Source organism: Panthera pardus, unplaced genomic scaffold (assembly GCF_024362965.1).
Source record: "Panthera pardus isolate Hobbes unplaced genomic scaffold, ASM2436296v1 HiC_scaffold_11, whole genome shotgun sequence".
Classification (NCBI taxonomy): domain Eukaryota; kingdom Metazoa; phylum Chordata; class Mammalia; order Carnivora; family Felidae; genus Panthera; species Panthera pardus.
Genome location: NW_026526666.1, coordinates 10,673,992 through 10,691,912, shown reverse-complemented (window position 1 = coordinate 10,691,912; position 17,921 = coordinate 10,673,992). Strand labels below are relative to the sequence as shown.

General features: G+C 41.4%; 1 protein-coding gene across 4 annotated transcripts in view; it reads left to right on the top strand.

Annotated features, from left to right (window-relative positions):
* Positions 1-2,423: 2,423 nt before the first annotated feature.
* The window catches only part of LRIG2 (leucine rich repeats and immunoglobulin like domains 2), a 63,906-nt gene continuing 48,408 nt past the window's right edge, over positions 2,424-17,921 (top strand). For 2 of the 4 annotated variants that reach the window (XM_053891054.1, XM_053891051.1), the window contains exon 1: positions 2,424-3,110. In XM_053891054.1, the coding sequence (XP_053747029.1) occupies positions 2,872-3,110 (239 nt within the window). In that variant the 5' untranslated portion in view covers positions 2,424-2,871. Of the gene's footprint in view, positions 3,111-6,278; positions 6,456-17,921 lie in introns of all 4 variants that reach the window. The other 2 variants (XM_053891057.1, XM_053891055.1) reach the window with 2 other exon arrangements.

Sequence of the window (17,921 nt, the reverse complement as noted above, 5' to 3'; positions counted from 1 at the left end):
CTGACAGAGGGGAGAAATGGAGGACAGGAGATGAGTTCAGAAGTTATTGCATTAATACCCATAGAGAGAGAAAAGTCTGAACAGAGACAAGAGTAGTGTGGATGGAGAGGTGGGGAAAGATCTCAGACACTCCTTAGGAGAAATCAATAGAGCCCAGTGACTGACTGGATGTGGGAGGAAAGAAAGAGGGGAAAGTGTGAGTAACTTTGGGATCTCTAGTTTAGGAGAACAGAATTGGCCAGATTAGTTAGCTATGACTTAGCAAAGAGCAAAGTCCTGAGATAAGGGGAGATGGGGCAGCTAAATTTTAAGGGATGGTGTTTATACAAAAGTCTGGTGTTTATAGAAACATCTGCAACAAGGGATCCAAAGTGAGCCATTTTCTTTAGGAGTCTGGAGTTGGGGTATTCTTAGCTTATGGGCACACTGAATTCTAAAAACTCTGCTCAGGTACTTGGCACCCAAGGATTAATTAGACAGTTTTAGGACAATAAATATAAAAACTCTTTATTCCATTGTTAATGAGAAACAGGTCATTAAACTTTATTAAAAACATATTTAGTAAAGTTGGGCATATGGGCTTATTCTATGATTCTTTTTATTGCTGTAAAGTAAAAATTCATACTAAAAGCTTTTTTTTAAGTTTATTTATTTTGAAAGAGAGAGAGAGAGAGTGGGGAAGGGGCAGAGAGAGAGGGGGAGAAAGAGAATCCCAAGCAGGCTCCACACCATCAGCACAGAGCCTGATGTGGGACTCAAACTCACCAACCATGAGATCATGACCTGAGCAGAAGTCAAGAGTTGGACGCTCACCCAACTGAGCCACCCTGGCGCCTCCATACTAAAAGTTTAAAAAGAAAAAAATTTAGGTCATTTTATCAAGTAGGGAGTAAAATAATGTCATCATCTATTCACATATCATACATTTATTGAGTGTCTATTATATGCCAGGTACTGTGCTAGCCTGTATGGGGAATACAGAGGTATATAAGATGCACATATGTGCTATATAAGAATGGTAAAAAATAATGTGCGGGAGGAATTAAGGGCTGGGAGGGACTCCTGGATGGTGTAACCTGTACAATTTATTGGAGAGGACACAGGATAGAGAGCATGATTTTCTATCATGCCCAAAGAGAAGCTCTGAAACTATAATCCAGAGAGGTACTAAGATACTCCTGCCTATGCCCAATTTCTTAGTGGAGATTGTGAAGCATGTTCAACAGCCAGGGAAGGGAGACTAAGAGTGAGTTTCACCCTGCTGTCTTGGTTTTAAAAGTTTAGTTTAGGTTGGAGCAATGGATATGTCTTTGATTCCAAGAAATATTTCAATTTTAAAAATGGAAAAAGGGTTTTAAAAGCATAGTTGTGACTCCAAACCTGCCATGGAAAGATTGATTTCAGTTACTTTCTAAGGCAACAGTATGACCTAGGCATTCTGCCTTTTTTTTTTTTTTTAACCTGCTCAGTCTTTTAATTCGTAAAAGTCAGAAAACCTATAATAATGCCAGCCTGCCTCTGTCTCCAGATAACTGGTATTGAAATAGAAATAACAAATCCAAAATGGAGTCACTTGTGCTAAGCCCCATATCAGCAAACTAAGATTAAATACCTAGCCTAATTTCAGTTTCAACCTCTCCCAGGACTGTGACTTTTAATCAGTCAGTCTGGAATTACCTGGTCAGCACTAGTGAGGTAATGTGCCTGTTAGATCCCACTTTCCCCCTAAAGGAGGGTGACCTTTTGCTAGAAACTTCCTTTTTCTGCTAACTTCTGCCTACAAAGCCTTCCATTTTGTACAGCTTCTCAGAGCTCTTTTTAACTTCCTAGGTGGGATGCATCCTCGTTCATGAATGTTGTATAAAGCCAACTAGACCTTCAAATTTACTCAGTTGAATTTTTCCTTTTTTTTTTTTTTAACATTTATTTATTTTTGAGAGAGAAAGAGAGCAAGCACGAGTGGGGGAGAGGCAGGGAGAGAGACACACACACAGACACACAGACTTGCTTTTCTGAATGTGAGGATATAGGACAGCTTCGCTGAAACAGAAGAGTATTTTCCTTAGAGACATGCCTTGCAGGTGCAGTCCCATCAACATTTCTTAAACTCCAAGCAAAACAGAAGCTGGAGGTACACAGATGAATAAACAGGGTCTCTGCCTTCAGGAACTTAGGGGTCCAGCAACCAGTAGTGATAACACGCTTCGAGTTAAAAGGAGTTGCCGCCCACTTGCAGGACTGCAGGAGCTGCAGACAAGCAGGAGCGGGCAGCGGTGGCCCCAGCTGGGCTCTGGAGGCCAATGCCAGGTGGAAGTTCCAGGGCCCTTTCAGTGCTCGCAAGTTGGAAGGTAGCCCTTGTATCATTCCCCTTGGAGTCCAGAAAAAAGATCCTTTTCTATTACTATAGTAGATATCCCTCAAATCAGGACTTGGGACTCGCAGAGCTTTAGCCGCTCTTCCTCTTAAGGAGCCACTGCGCCCTCCAGTGGAGGACCAGCGGCGGAACCCCAGTGAGGCGCTGCAAAGTGACGGACACCTTAAAGTCGTCCTTAAGAAACTCCCAGTCACTGGCTCCACCTCTTCGCGGAGTCCCGCCCCCGACGCGACCTCTTTGTGTGGCACCGATTGGTTGGCTCTTGTGCGTGAAGACGTTGCGTCGCGGGGCGGGGCGGAGGAGCGTTGTCCGTAGGGCTTCAGCCGTGTGTCCTCGGCCGCCGCCCCCACTGCTGCGCCGTATCCGCCCCTCTTTTCCCTTTAGAGGGTACAGGCGACAGCCGGGCCCTGGGGTGGCAGCGTAGCCACCAAACGTCTCCGCCAAGCTGTCTCTTCTAGCTGGCGGTTCTTCTCGGCTGGGTCCAGGTCGGGGGGAAAATGGCGCCGGCGCCCCAAGGCGTCCGGGAGGAGCCGCTGCTGGATTGTCGGTCCGGACCACTTTCCCGGCTCCTCTTCCTCGCCCAGGCTGTCCTCCTTTTGCTGCCGGCCGCTCGGGCAGGTCTCTGCCCCGCGCCCTGCTCCTGCCGCATCCCTCTGCTGGACTGCAGTCGCAGGAAACTACCAGCGCCGAGCTGGAGGGCGCTGTCGAGCCCGCTGCCCCCCGACACTGCCAGCCTGTGAGTAGAGTTGCCGGGCGGGGATCCAAAGGAAAGGGAGCTCCCTCTCCAAGGGGACAGGAGGGAGACACAGTTGGATGAAGGTCGCGGTTGCGAATTGAAGTACTGAAGAAAAATGCCATTATACTGTTGTGAACTTTTTTTGAGGTGGTGTGGGAGCCTAAAAACCCTGGAGTTAAGGTTATGAAAATTAGCACGAAAACCAGGGTTAAGATTCTTGGGGCCAGGGAGTTTGTGATTCCTGCACTGGGGAGGAGTTGGAAAGGGGATATTGTTAAGGGCTCACTGGACCTGGGCACCGACCTTGACTCTGGATGGTTGGGGATCCTCGCCCACTTTGGGCTGCATCATCCAGTGTGTAACTCAACTTGAATGCTCCCCAGGTACGTGATTTGATAACCACGATCGCCAATGACATAAGAACGGTCCTTTTGTCCCTAGTTCGCATTTGCACATTTGGTGCCATAGTTTTGATACTTAACGGGGTTAAAACATCATGGCTTAGGAGATCCAGTACTTTGAGCAAATACCTTTATAAGTAGCATTTTTAAAATCTAATTCAGGATTCACTGTAAAGAAGGGAAGGAGTATTCTTTCCCTAATCATGTGTTACTTTAATTGTTTTCAGTGCATTTCTTTGTGGCAAAGAACCTAAAAATCAGTTCTCTTTGTTTATGCGTGACAAACAAGTACAGTGATTGGATTAATTCTTCTGGAGACTCCACTGCTGAGTGCTCATCTTGACAGGCCTGTGTTAGACAGTGGCACCTGGAGAGCTCATTAGTCTGAGTCAGCCTGGTGGCATTAGGAGCAACAGTAGGTATTAAATGCTGCAATTACGGGGTTTCTTAACCACTAACATACAGTTATTTCTCTGCTGCTAACTGAGCACCGAATTTATTAATTGACAGACTTCTAATAGAGTCTAAAATAGTCTCTAAAAGGAGTGTTACAAAAAAGTATAGTTAGAGGTGCAATTAAAATATGAGGGACTATTTGGATTTTCCTTGGAAGTAGAATACAAATAGATCTCTCTGCTGCTGTTTAGAGTAATTAGACATTTACAAATAGGTTAAGATAGATAGGAAGGAAAGCTATTTCAGGAATTCTTTGAGAATACTAAGGTAACTTAAATAACCAAATGTCGTAGTAGCATAGACCTGTCATAAAATAAGATGTTTCTGTTGTTTTTATGATAGTGGCATCTGTAGCTAATTCTGGTTCTGTTGACCCAGATTAAATTTAAAAATTGATATTGGTGAGCAGCATAATCTGAATTGAACCTAGCACAGCATTTTTGTAATGCAGCAAGTGCCTCTTTCTAAGAAATTCTTGGAACAGCTACCTGATTATCTGGTGCAGGTTTAAAACCAACACAACTTTATTTAGCTGTAATTGAAAAAAATGTGGCTTACTTTTAAGATTCTCCATTGGTAGGTAAACAATAATTAGGAATAGTTTTATGTAAGGTACAATTAGTTTGTGTTTGGGTTTGATTTCTGTGTAATCTAGACAAATTTGCTAAAGCCAAATGACATCCCCAAATTTTAAATGTCCTATAATGAAATTGACATTTTCAGTTGAAGTAAAATGCCTTGGAGAGCAATTCTGTTGTAGAAGTGTAATTGGATGGAAGTCTTACATTAGCAGAACAGCTCTTGGAATATTAAAAGATGGCATTGTGCTGTTTTAAACTGAGAAATGTAACATCTTCAGTAATTGCTTTCAGCTATAAAACCACCAGGTACACATGGGGTTTTTTTTAATGTAATTTTGAATGTTCAAAGTAGACATAATGCTGTAAATACATAAGTGATTCAGACTCAAATGCTGAAACTTGTGGCCATCATCAAAAAGATTATAGATGAAATCCATTAATCTTGGTTTTTGAAATATGCATGTATCTGTCCCTGGTTCCTAGTACAGAGTTCCTGAAACTCTTGTAATTTGCTAAATGACAAGAGCTCTACAAGCATCTTCTGTTCTAACCCTTAGGTCTTTGACTAATTCCTGACACAGGGCTCCTAAATCCCTTGGTATTTCCTGGGTGATAGGAGTGTCTTTTGGCTTAATGAGGTGACTCTTGGTAAGTTCCTGGATAGATGGGGTCAGTCCCCAGAAAGACCAAGCCATGATTAGAAGCTTGGAACTTTCAGCCCTGTCCCCATTCTCCTGGAAGGGGAGAGGGGCTTAATAATTGCTTGTGCATGTATGATTAAGCCTTCGTAAAATCCCCGAAGTGTGGACTTTGAAGAGCTTCTAGGATGGTGAACATGTCTACATGCTGAGAGAGTGGCACACCCCAACTTTACAGGGACAGAAACTCCTGTGCCAGACCCTTCCAGATCTCACCTTATGTATCTCGTCTGGCTGTTCATCTGTGTTCTTTACCATATCCTTTCTTATGTAATAAACCAGTAAACGTAAGTAAGTGTTTTCCTAAGTTCTGTGAACTGTTCTAGCAAGTGATTCAATCAGTGAGGGGGTCTTGGGAACCTCCCAATTGTAACCAAGTCAGACAAGTTGTAGGTAACATGGAGACCCACTTCTTGTGATTGGTGTCTGAAGTGGGGGACAGTCTTATGAGACTGAGCTCTTAGGTCATGAGGTCTGTAACTCTGGTTAGTGTCAGAATTGAATTGAATTGCAGCTGGTGTCTAGAATTGGTTGGTGTGGAAGAAAAAAACCCCACATGTCTGGTGTCAGGAGTATTATATGTGGAATAAAAGGAAGAAACAGGTGACAAAAGCTCTTCACTTGAGGCTTTAGTCAGGCTTCTGAACCTTTCCTAGGCCATATGTATACATCCTTGTAAAATGTGGTTTTAGCAAGAACCTTGCTAAGTCAGTTTAGCAAGAAGCACTCCCCCTTGATACCTAATTGGGTTCCTCCTTCTACACCATCGTAAAGGTGATGTCTGAATGCCCTGGCCTATCTTCAGCAAGAATCCTGTTGGAGCCCCCCGGCCCCTCATGTTTCCTCTTAATAGTTTTCCATTCATTGACTCCACCCTTCACCTTAGCTATAAGATTCCTCTTGCCCATGCAGTGTTCAGGGTTGAGTCCAATCTCCTTTCCCTACTACAAAATTTCATAGCCTCACCATCCCCCAAAGTCTTCCTTACCATGTTTCAACAAGTATCATTGAATATTTTTTTCCTTTTAACAGTTTTGGTGCCACAAACTGGATAGGATCAGATTCATCATTGGACCCCCAGACCTCTCACCCAGGACCCTAAGTGTGTACCTTTGAAAGCTTTATCTTCACTCCTGACTGATTGATCGGGGATCCATTGGTGAGTCCGACTCCTGAACCATTGCTCCGGACAAATGTCCGTGGAAGCTGGTAAGGACAGATTTTGATTCTTAACAGTCTGAGTATACCCTAGAAAATGGGATAGAGTCCCAGATAAACACAGGCTGGAGACTGGGTTAGAGTCCCATGTTTGTCCCCTGTAAGAGGCTCAGTTAGAGCACCAGGCAAACAGCTGTTTGTAAGAAGCTAGGTTAGAGTCCTAGGCTTCTTCGTTTGAAAGCTGCCTATCAGTCTGTAAATCTCTTATTCCTGGCTCTTTTTTCCCTGAATGAGGATTATTCTCTGATTGTCTAGACTGGAAATCTTTTTTTTCTTTTCCTTAACTCCTTGCACTGGAAGTCTGTCTTCCTGGCTCTCTATAACACCTCATAATTTTCTTTGTTGGATCCTGCCTCTTCTGTGGGAACTTCTCAGTTGACTCAAATACTCTTCTTGAACCCCTACTAACTATGTTTTCTGCCAGTGCTGTCTACTTCCATTCCTGTTGGCATGCTTTTGCTGAGAATAATACAGAACTTCATTGGCCTCTTTTGAGCCCCAGAATGGCTTTTCTTTTTTTTTTTTGAATTTTTTTTTTTTAATGTTTTATTTATTTTTGAGAGAGAGACACAGCGTGAGCAGGGAAGGGGCAGAGAGAGAGGGAGACACAGAATGTGAAGCAGGCTCCAGGCTCTGAGCTGTCAGCACAGAGCCCAACGTGGGGCTCGAACTCACGAACTGTGAGATCATGACCTGAGCCGAAGTCGGACGCTTAACCAACTGAGCCACCCAGGCGCCCCCAGAATGGCTTTTCAAAGAGCTCTCCCTTCCCATTGTTGCTCCTCCTTCTTCCTTTTACCACCTTCAGTCTTCCCTCCAGTTCCGTTGAATCCTTTCTTAGATCCCCTTCCAAATTCCTTCCTCCTCTCTACGCCCGTCAGAACTTTTTCCACTTCAGTCTTTATAGTCACTTGAACTTTGGGCCCCTTGCCCTCCACTGGGGACTCTCAGGGGACTTAGGGGCCCCCAAAAGCAACTACTTGAGCTGAAAAGGAAAAAGACTAATTGGAAATAGACTGGAAATTGGCCAGTTGGATGGGTTTTGGAGATATCCAGACAGCTGCCGGACGTCTTCCTTGGTCACCCACTTGAAATTTGGTCCACAGCCGCCATAAAATTACATATCAGTGCAAGGGAAGGTCTTTTTTTTTTTTTTTTTTTCTTTTAAAATGTTTATTTATTTTTGAGAGAGAGCACGCACTTGCGGGGGTAGGGCAGAGAGAGAGAGAGAGAGAGACAGAAAGTCCAAAGTAGGCTCCGAGCTTCAGCGCAGAGCCTGATGAGGGGCTTAAACTCACAAACATGAGGTCATGACTTGAGCCGAAGTTGGATGTTTAACTCACTGAGCCACCCAGGTGCCTGCAAGGGAAAATGTTAAAGGTGGTCTTTACACAATTGGTAAACAAGTAACATTAATATGGCCTGACATTTTCCAGAAACACAATTTGTATTAAAATAGAAAGTGGTGGGCACCTGAGTTGCTCAGTTGGTTAAGCATCTGAGCATGGCTTAGGTCATGATCTCACGGTTTATGAGTTCGAGCCCTGCGTCAGGCTCTGTGCTGACAGCGCAGAGCCTAGAGCCTGCTTCGGATCCTGTGTCTCCCTCTCTCTCTGGCCCTCACTCCCGCATGAGTGCGCTCTCTCTCCCTCTCTCTCTCAAAAATAAATAAACAAAAAAATTAAAAAAAAAATAGTGGAGAAAAGGCAAGAACTAATTATTTTATATAAACCCGTGAATTTGTATTACTATGTTTTACTAACACATGGCTAAAATTTTAGATTGAAAACAATAGCTCTCTATTTGTGTCTGTATGTATGTGTGTTTACGTGTATATATGTATGTATCTTGTAGATGTGTTGTATTTTTTACACCTTTGGATGGTATTACCAAATTACTTTATAAAATCCCTTAAAAAGGAGCTCTATTCAAGCTGCCTTAGAGATAAGTGGGCAGTTATACAAATTAAGTATTCCTGAATTAAGTTCACATGATTTGGGATAATTTTTTTTTTTGTAAATAAAGCTATTTTGAAAATCGTTGGTAAAATAAAAACAGGCATGTCTTCAGAGTTGTCAGCATTAAATATAATACAGAAAATAATTTGTCTTCTACCTAAGCTTACTAGTGAAGCTTATGTAATCTCTACTAGGTATTTAAGATTATAAAATTATAATTCCAAACTAAGAATAAAACATAAAATAAAAATGAACTGCTTGATATATGTTAAGCACTGCAGTTAAAAAAAAAAAAGGTGGGGGGACAGACCGTGTATTTAATCTTTCTCGGTTTTTTACTTTTGTGATGCTTGCCTTCCATGCATATGTTATAAAAATAGTTAATAGGGAAATAGCTTGAGATGATGGCTAGTTTAGTTTGGTGTTACTATCTGCCTAAAATAAATGTAGGTCATTTCTAAGTAAGATAAACTGTTGAGACATTCATTACTGAACCTAAGTTTGGGTTTGTATTTTTGGTATCTTGTTTCTATGTGGTATAGAAACTAAGATACTTGGATCTCTAAGTAAACCTGTTGCTTGCCACATTGAAAAATTATATTGTGAGGAATCATGCTTCTAACAATTGCGAAATTGTATATTCATAAATTTTCTAATCTACAGAATACTGATATATGACTGTACTTGTCTACTTCATAGTTTTCTCTGTAAAAGAAAGATTATTAATGGTTAAAACTTGTGATCAGTACATGTAGGCAGAACTACTAGAAACTGTAAGAATAAAGCAAAACAACTTTGTATGCAGGGTATGCAAGGTATGAAGTATGTGTTTTTGTTTAGGGAAAAAAAGTAATTTTATTCTAAGGCAGACTGGTTGTTCCACAGTAAGAAAAAAGCAAAAATATAGAACAAAAGCTGAATGGATATTAGAAAAATGGTTATAGATTTGCAGAACAGGAATTTTATGTGTGCTCAAGTTGCTAAGGTTAAATAAAATAGGTTTATTACTGATATAAAGCTAGAATGTCAAAGTTTTCTTGGGTTATTGATCTACTCTTATTAAGAAACTATAAAAAGATTTTCCTTCACCTGTTATGTAATTTGCCTAGGAAACAAAGATTTTAATTAAAAATCCAATTAAAGTCCAATTAAAATGATTTTCTGTGCTTCTTGTGCTTATCAGGTTTTTGATTACTTTAAAAAATTGAGACTTATCAGTATTACAAAAACTAAAAATTTTTTTCCAACTATGTAGCTTCCTATATTTGCCTTTGAAATCTTTTAATTGCCACTTTAAGTGAATAAGTGTTAATTCACAGTGACCTGTTATCTAAAGTGTTTAAAACATTTGACATTTTTTGACATCTTCCCAAATCAAATTCTAAATGGAATTTAAAAAAATATTTGTTTATTTTTGAGAGAGACAGAGAGAGAGACAGGGAGAGACAGGGGAGGGGCAGAGAGAAAGGGAGAAAGAGGATCTGAAGCATGGTCCATGCCGACAGCAGAGAGCCTGATGTGGGTCTCGAACTCCTGAAACTGTGAGATCATGACCTGAGCCGAAGTCGGACTCTCAACCGACTGAGCCACCCACGAGCCCCCTAAATGGACTTTTCTTTGATCTCAAACTAACTTTGAGATATTCCAGAGGTCTCTGAAAATTTTCAAGGGATTTGTTGCTCACCCTATAAAAGAGAGATTTAAACTAATTAGGTTTATTTGCAATGTTAGATGATTACATGGGAAACATTGTCAAATAAGAAATGATGACAAACCTTCTTAGGTTATTTGTGTATGGATCCATGTTACTAATATTGGCATACCAGGAATGTTTGAGGTTCACAGTTGGTGTCCAGTTAGTATGTTAAAATACTGTGTGACAAGTTGTTGTTTTACTCTCCTTCCTCTCTGAGAGCACTTCCAGTAGGCGACAGGCAAGAATGCTCCATAATGGTATCGGTTGAATAATTTTAAGATCATGTATTGGACTGAGTTTCCAGAACCAGTGAAGAAGCTGATGGAGTCATAAAACTGCTAACCCAAGATCAAGCAGAATAAGAATTACATGGGACTGAATGACCTGATGAAGATGGTTATTATGACTCTTTGAAACAGTACTACTTCTGTAATGTTTTTCAGATTTAAAGAACTTTTTTTCCTCTTAAGCTGTCTGCAGCTTACAACAATCTGATTATACCTTTGTGAACAAAGATGAAACAATTACTTTTTCTCCTTATTCCTCTGGAATTTGGAAACTTGTAGTGAATACTCTTACTTTCATGATACTGTAGTTACTTGTGTAAGGTGAATAAGAATTTGTTCTTGTAACAAGATATAATTGGAAACATTGGTTTTATTACCAAGGTTTTGACTGGAATATTATATTTGAGAGTCACATGGATAGAATCTGGTTTAAGGGACTAAGGTTGTCTTCATGGAGCCAGTGCTCTTGGGAAGACTGGCCTGGTACCTGGCTTACAGGGTGCCCAGCCTTACAGGTAAGAATGGTCACTTCCTTGCAGGCCGAGGAGTCTCAGGATATCTTGGGGACCTCAAGGAAAGAGGAATTTACTCCTGTCTATAGGTATGGGAAGATAAAGTCTGGTGGCTACTTCCTGGATTGGCTTCCTAACCTCGAGAGGCTTTTAAATGTTTAATCTGAGATTTCCTTATGAAAAGTTCCAGCAAAGCAAACTCAGAAAGAGGTTGTGTGGTCAGTCACTATTCTTGGTGCACCTATGTAAAATAATCAGGACAAATCTAACGAGACCGGAATTCTTAGGTAAGGAAGAATTAAAAGGTTGACCATAGAAATTTTTTTTTTTTTTTTTTTTTTTTTTTGATTCAGTGCAAAACCCCTTGTGGGTTCTGTCTTGCACATTTTGCAAGTCCTTACCAAATACTCAACTCTGGTTTCCTGCAGTATCTGGCTATAATTTTCCAAACTAATGTTTCCAGTTTTTCTCCCACCCTCCTGACTTGGTATCACTGAGAACTAAAACTGCCCTTTTCCTGAAATCCTGCAAGCTGAAGCTGGGTCCTTGAAATAAACTTAAAAAAAAAAAAAAAAATTACTACTGCATATCATACATGGGCACTTCTGTGCCTCCTGCTGTACGGACCATTCAAAGGTTCACCGGAACACCAAATGCCATCATCAGAGACATTCAGACTGCAAACTAGGAAAATTCTTCAGATGGTTATTGCCACCTTCACTCTTCCATTTAAAGTTGCTTTGAGCTCAAGTGGGAAAATCTCAACTCGCTAACCTCTGGACTCAGAAACTAGGTTTCTAATCTATTATTTTTTTGTTTTTCTGTGTTTTCGTAGAAAACTCCCCTCGTTAAATGCCTGACTACTAGCATCATTGAGCAGATAGATACCCTCTAATTCCAGGTCCCAACAGAAACTTCACTTGTTCCTTAATGAACAAAAGGCTACTGAATAAAAAAATAGACTTCTGTTGTTCAGAGGAAAGAGAGAATGCCTCTTTCCTTGAACAAGAGAGGGGACAGAGATTCTTTGCTTGGCCAAATTTTAGACTCCTGAACCATCTTCTGGGCTCATTTGTTTATGTCCTTGTAAAATGCAGTTTTAGCAAGAGCCCTGCTAAGTCATTTTAGCAAGAAGCCCTCACCCTTGATACCTGATTATCCTTGATACGTGATAAAAGGTTCCTTGTCTTCTGACATCCTCCAGGTGATGTCTCATCTCTCTGGCTTATCTTCAGCAATAAGCAGTTAGGTCTATTTATCCAGCACCTACCTTATCCCTGTTTTTCCTCTTAGTGATTTTCCATCCACTGATAATGGCTGACTACCCTGCTCCTTAGCTATAAATTCCCACTTGCCCATGCAGTATTTGGAGTTGAGCCCAGTCTCCTGTCACTGTAAAATGTCATTGCAGTAGTCCCTGTACCTGAAGAGATAACCTGCACTACCTTGAATAAAGTCTTCCTCACGAGGTGTTAACAAGTGTTGTTGAATATTTTTCCTTTTAACACAGTGAGTTCTTCTTAGACATTGGTGTCACAGAAGTGAGATTTACTAGAATGGCCCTGGCTTATGGAAATCTGGTTTGGGAAGAGAAAGGGCAAAAGGATGGGGAATGTAGAACCGTTGATTCCCAGGTGGCTTTGTGTCCACCTGTGGTATGGAGCAGAGGTTGTGGTGCTCCCAGATACTCAAAGTAAAAGTTACAAATGGAATTTAGAGATAGATCCGTTTCCCAGCACTTTGGTTCACTGGATATGTAAGGAAATAGATGCTAATAAGGAAAAAGTGAAATGTTTAGTCCTTTGGTTATGGCTAAAATGAAATTAGAATTCTGGGTCAGACCTTGATGCTAAACCGAGGTCAGATTTCATCGAGTGTGAGTTTTGGTTACTAGCCTCAAAGCTGTCCCCCAGGGGAAAAATTATGCAAAGACAACAAAAAGTACCTCTAAGACCTCTGGTCACCAAGAAGGCTGTTGGTGTAGGGGGAGGTCAAAGCCAGGAAACTATTGAAACCGGGGAATATTGTATGAGGAGTTGTTTTTATTTTGTGGATCAGTAACACTAGCTTCCTGAAGAACCTTTATTAAAGTGGATTGTGAGTGTAATTAACTTAGGTGTAGTTTCTGATTTTAAATGCTGCAGTGTGGAAGACCATGTTTGGGTTCAGGATAGGATCTACAGCTCACTATGGAACAATCACAGATAGGTATTTGTGATCCAGACACAAAGGAGGTTATTCCCGAGGGAACAGCCAGCTTGGTGGACTGGATAAAAGCCAGTGTAATGTCTTATTTATCCTGAGAATGGGGACTGCCCACCTTGCCTTGTAAATGCCAAGTGGAACATCCCCTATGAAGCAGATGGTATGTTTCATATACAAGCTATGTGGGATTATCTTTATAATAATTGGGATAATTCATCTGCTGAATATGTCTGTCACTCAGTTGATAGTGAATGTTGTGGCTAAGGGAAAGTCTCTCTCTCTCTCTCTTTTTTTTTTTTTTTTTTTTTTTTTTTTTTGAGAGAGCAAGCACGTGAGTGGGTGAGAGGGGCAGAGGGAGAGAGAGAATCTTAAGCAGGCGTCATGCTCAGTGTGGAGCCCAGTGCGGGCCTATATCCCACAATCCTGGCATCATGACCTGAGCTGAAGTCAGCAGTTAGAAACTCAGCTGACAATCACCTAGGCACCCTGGAGAACTCTTACATGAATACCCCATATCACCTTAACTGCTGCAAAACCTAGGAACACTTGAGGAAGCCTTGTGTATTTGCTCTTTCAGCTTCCCCTCTCAGGTTTTATAGATGTTAAAAAACCATTAGGTTAATTAACAAAAGAACGAGGAAAGGCAAAGGAGAGAGCTGAGGGACTGACTGGTCTTAGCAAGGTGGAAAATTTTATCTTATTGCTAAGTAGACCCCATGGTCCTCATGGAGCTCAGTGCAGGGCTTGAACTCATGATCCTGAGATTGAAACCTGAGCTGAGATTGAGAGTTGGACGTTTAACTGACTGAGCCATCCACACACCCCCAAGGTGGAAAATTTTAAATAGTTTTTAAGAAAGAAGGCGAATAAAGCAAATACCATTTGGAGCAAAACAAAGGAAAAAGAAAGGGAAGAATCACAGACTCAATCCATCAGAATGGAAAGCTTTAGATGGTTATTAAGAAATGGGATGGGGGTGCCTGGCTGGCTCAGTAGAAAGAGTGTGCAATTCTTGATCTCAGGATTGTGAGTTTGAGCCCCATGTTGGGTGTAGAAATTAGTTAAATAAATCTTTAAAAAAGTGGGATTAATAAAACAGACAACTGATGGGGTTAAAACAAAGTTTTTAGTACAATACTACCTAAAGTCCTAAAGGGACATCTTTCTGGTCTCCCCAACATTTAAGGGCCCCAAACAAGTCTTTTCTGTTTTCCCCAGTTTGGAGAAATTTAAAAATCTGAATGCATAGATTATAGTGAGTAATGTGACCAGCAATTGCTTGGGGCATTGGTTAGATAGATTAAATTGACAAAGGGTCAGGGTCCTTTGGTTTAACCCCTGGGCAAGACCCAACGCCTTTTGCACAAGAGTGAGTAAAATGATCAGGAGGTGGGGAAGAAAAGTTCCCAGGATACCTTGATACGGGAACTTCTTGTACTGTGGTACCAAATACCAAAACCCATTGATAAAGCCTTGATGCTGTTGAGAGAACAAAACCATGCAAGGGTTGATAGGATTATGGAAGTTGGGAAGTTTAAACAAGGCTTTTTGTAAAGAAGTTGTGTCTCCTTTACCTGAATGTTTTATGGGAATGAGTTATTTCTGGCTTGGGAAACACTTTTCCTAGTATTGTAAAACCAAAACCCATTAATAAGGTCCTAACGGAGACTATAGGTAGGAATGTCAGGTAAAAGTTTGTGAGAGAATTGATTGGTGTGTTTGAACAGGCTTTTTCCTGATTGTATTAGGGAGATATGCCTGGCAGATGTTTCTTCTATCTATTACTGTAAAACAAGTTGTGTAAATCCACCCTTCAATATTAATTTGGATATGTTAAATGGGAGCCAGTAAGATTGCCCAAGGCCACACAATGTAGAATAGAAGTTGAAGTGCTGGCATGGGCAAATTCTCTGTGTATAGTGTTTTGTAGTGTACCATAGACTGGGGCTTATGGCAAAAGCCTGTGAGTGCCTCCCAGCAGTGACTTACTGGACTTTGGACTAGAAAATTCACACTTTAAGGGCAATTATTGGCTTACCATTGGACAATAATTGAAACAGCCACTGTGACTAGAAGTCATAAAAATAATCTTGAAAACTGAAATACTCATGATGTCTTGCATAATGTTGGGTAAACACTTCAGTAGGTAAGGCAGTGCCCAGAAGAGTTCTGTAACAAAATGGAAATGCAAGGAGGAGATACTCAAGAGTAGGGAGCCTCTTTCCCCCTAGGACTGATTGTGGAACTGTGTGAGGAGCTGCTGGATTTTATTGTCACTTGGGCAAGTGTCCTATAAGCTTATAACTGACCAACAAAGAGCTGCTTGGTTTGTGGGTGGTATTTCCAAGGTGAACAGACACCATCCTGTTTGGAAGGCCACCACTCTGATTGGAAAAGGTAAAGACAAATTAGCTTGGTGGGCTGAATTGCATCCTGTTTTCTTAGCAGTAATGGAAAAATTGAACAGTGGCAAAAGCCCCTATGTTTGGGTTTTTACTGACAGGCAGTAGCCAAAGGCTTGGTCATATGGCTAGGCAGAAGAACAATAGAAACCTGGCCTCTTAAAGGACTGCCCATATGGGGCACAGCCTTCTGGAAATCTCTGTGGGAATTTGAAGCGTGCATTAAAGTAGGACATGTCGATGCTCATCAGAAGAACCCTCTTTCAGGTTTGTAAGGCGACTGGAATCAACAAGCAAATATCCCTGTGCGCTAGCTTGAGGTGACCACCTGGGGCCATGACATAAGTGGATATGGGGTATGCAGTAATGCAAAGACAAATGAATCTAGACCTAATCCCCTTGTACCTTCTGAGGCACAAAATGCCGGTAAGAACTTTATACCTGCAAGCACAGTAGAGACTGTTAGATGGCTAGGTGGCAGATTTCCTGTCGGGAAGGCCTTGAATATAGCCAGAAAATGAGACTGATGCTGTAACCCAGGAGTAGAACAGACTCTGGACTGGGCTTGGCTTCTCTGACAGTAGATGCAAATGCTCACGATACTATAAAAGAACAGGAACAGAAGATAATTGTAACAGTTTGGATGGCTAACCATGATTTATTCAGACCGAGGAATGCACAACCCATAATGTCCAACAAATGGGCAGAGAGAGATCCTTTTCAGAGTACTACTTTAATAGAGAATTGAATGGTCAGTTAAAACACTGGTTGTTTAAAATGGGAGATAAAGACCTGAATGTATGGCTTACATAAGTTTCTGAGATTGTGCTTTCGCTCAACATGAGGTAGGGCTGATGGAGCGGCACCACTGGATCGAGTCCTCTTTTTCTGGTAGATCTGAAGGGATGAGAGGGTGGTGAAGGATGCCAGGATGAGTATGCAGTTCTTACCGACAGAGGAGTGTCCTCGTGTAATGTCTCTACTTTTCCTTTCTTCCTCACATCACCTCAGCTTTTTTCTTTTGTGCATGATACACTGGTCATAGGACCAGTGTTACAGATACAAAGTTCTGAAAATAAGTGATGATTCCTAAGCAAGAAACTGTATTCTTAAACTTGGGTTAGAATTCCTAAGGGCCTGGTAGGGTGTGTTGTGCCTTCGCCTCATCTGGCAAAATTGAGGTTAACGGTGAATGCCACTATATTGCTTGGTGGTAAAAATAGCCCAATGGTTCTACATCTGTGTAACCTTTCATAACTGAATGCATGGACTGAGGGGGAGGTACCTGCTAGAATATTATTGCTCTTGGCAATCTAGATCAGCACAGTAGCTGAACCTCATGTCCCTTCCAAAGGTAGAAGAGTTTGAGTATAAATGGAGAGAAGGGGCAGTAGTATCTGAGGGTGAAGGAATGAATCAGTGGATTGTATAATGAGGAAAATCCAATGTTAACACCGCAGAAGGGGCTCAGAGTGAGAGACAATATCATCTCTTAGCTCAGTTATACCAGATGCCTGAAAGGGTGAAACTGTGTTTGCCTAACACCACTGCTGCTTTTGTTACCTGACAAGATTGGAAGCTTGCAAGCCAGAGTGGCCTTGCCTGGAAAGCATTTTCATATGATAATGATGTTGGACTAGTGCAATTATTAATGACTAAACGGGATTCTAATGTGTCTCAATCTTTTGAGATGTATATCTTTTTGCTTGTAAGGTGGTCTGTGGCCAGAGACCAAGGTGGGCTGTGAAATAATAGAAAATATATATATATATTGGTCTCTCAGTCTGGTTGGTGGCACAGAGCTCCTGAAAACCTTTCCTAAGTGATGAGAGCACTGGGAGCATCTTGTGTTCTAATACATGGTCTTTGACCCTGATTCTGGACACAGAGCTCGTTAATCCCTTAGAATTTCCTGGGTGATATGAGTATCTTTTGATCGAGAGGCAGCTCTTGGTGGGCTCTTGGATAGCTTCAGTATGGGTTATCCCCCATACTGAAGACCAAGAAGCCATGATTAGAAGCTTGGAACTTTCAGCCCCACTCCCATTCTCCTAGAAAGGAAGAAGGGCTAGAGGTTGAGTTAATAATTGGTGATACCCATGTGATGAATATTCCATAAAAATTCTAAAAGTATGAGCTTTGAAGAGCTTCTAGGGTGGTGAACATATATATCTATGTGCCGGGAGGGTGCCAGACCTCAGCTCCACAGGGACAGAAGCTCCTGCACCAGACCGACCCTTCCGGATCTCACCCTATGGATCTCTTTATCTGGCTGTTAATCTGTGTTCTTTACTACATTCTGTATTGTATAATAAATCAGTAAACCTGCTTCCTTGAGTTCTGTAAGCTGTTCTAGCAGATGGTTGTATCCAAAGATGGGATCATGGGAGCCTTGGA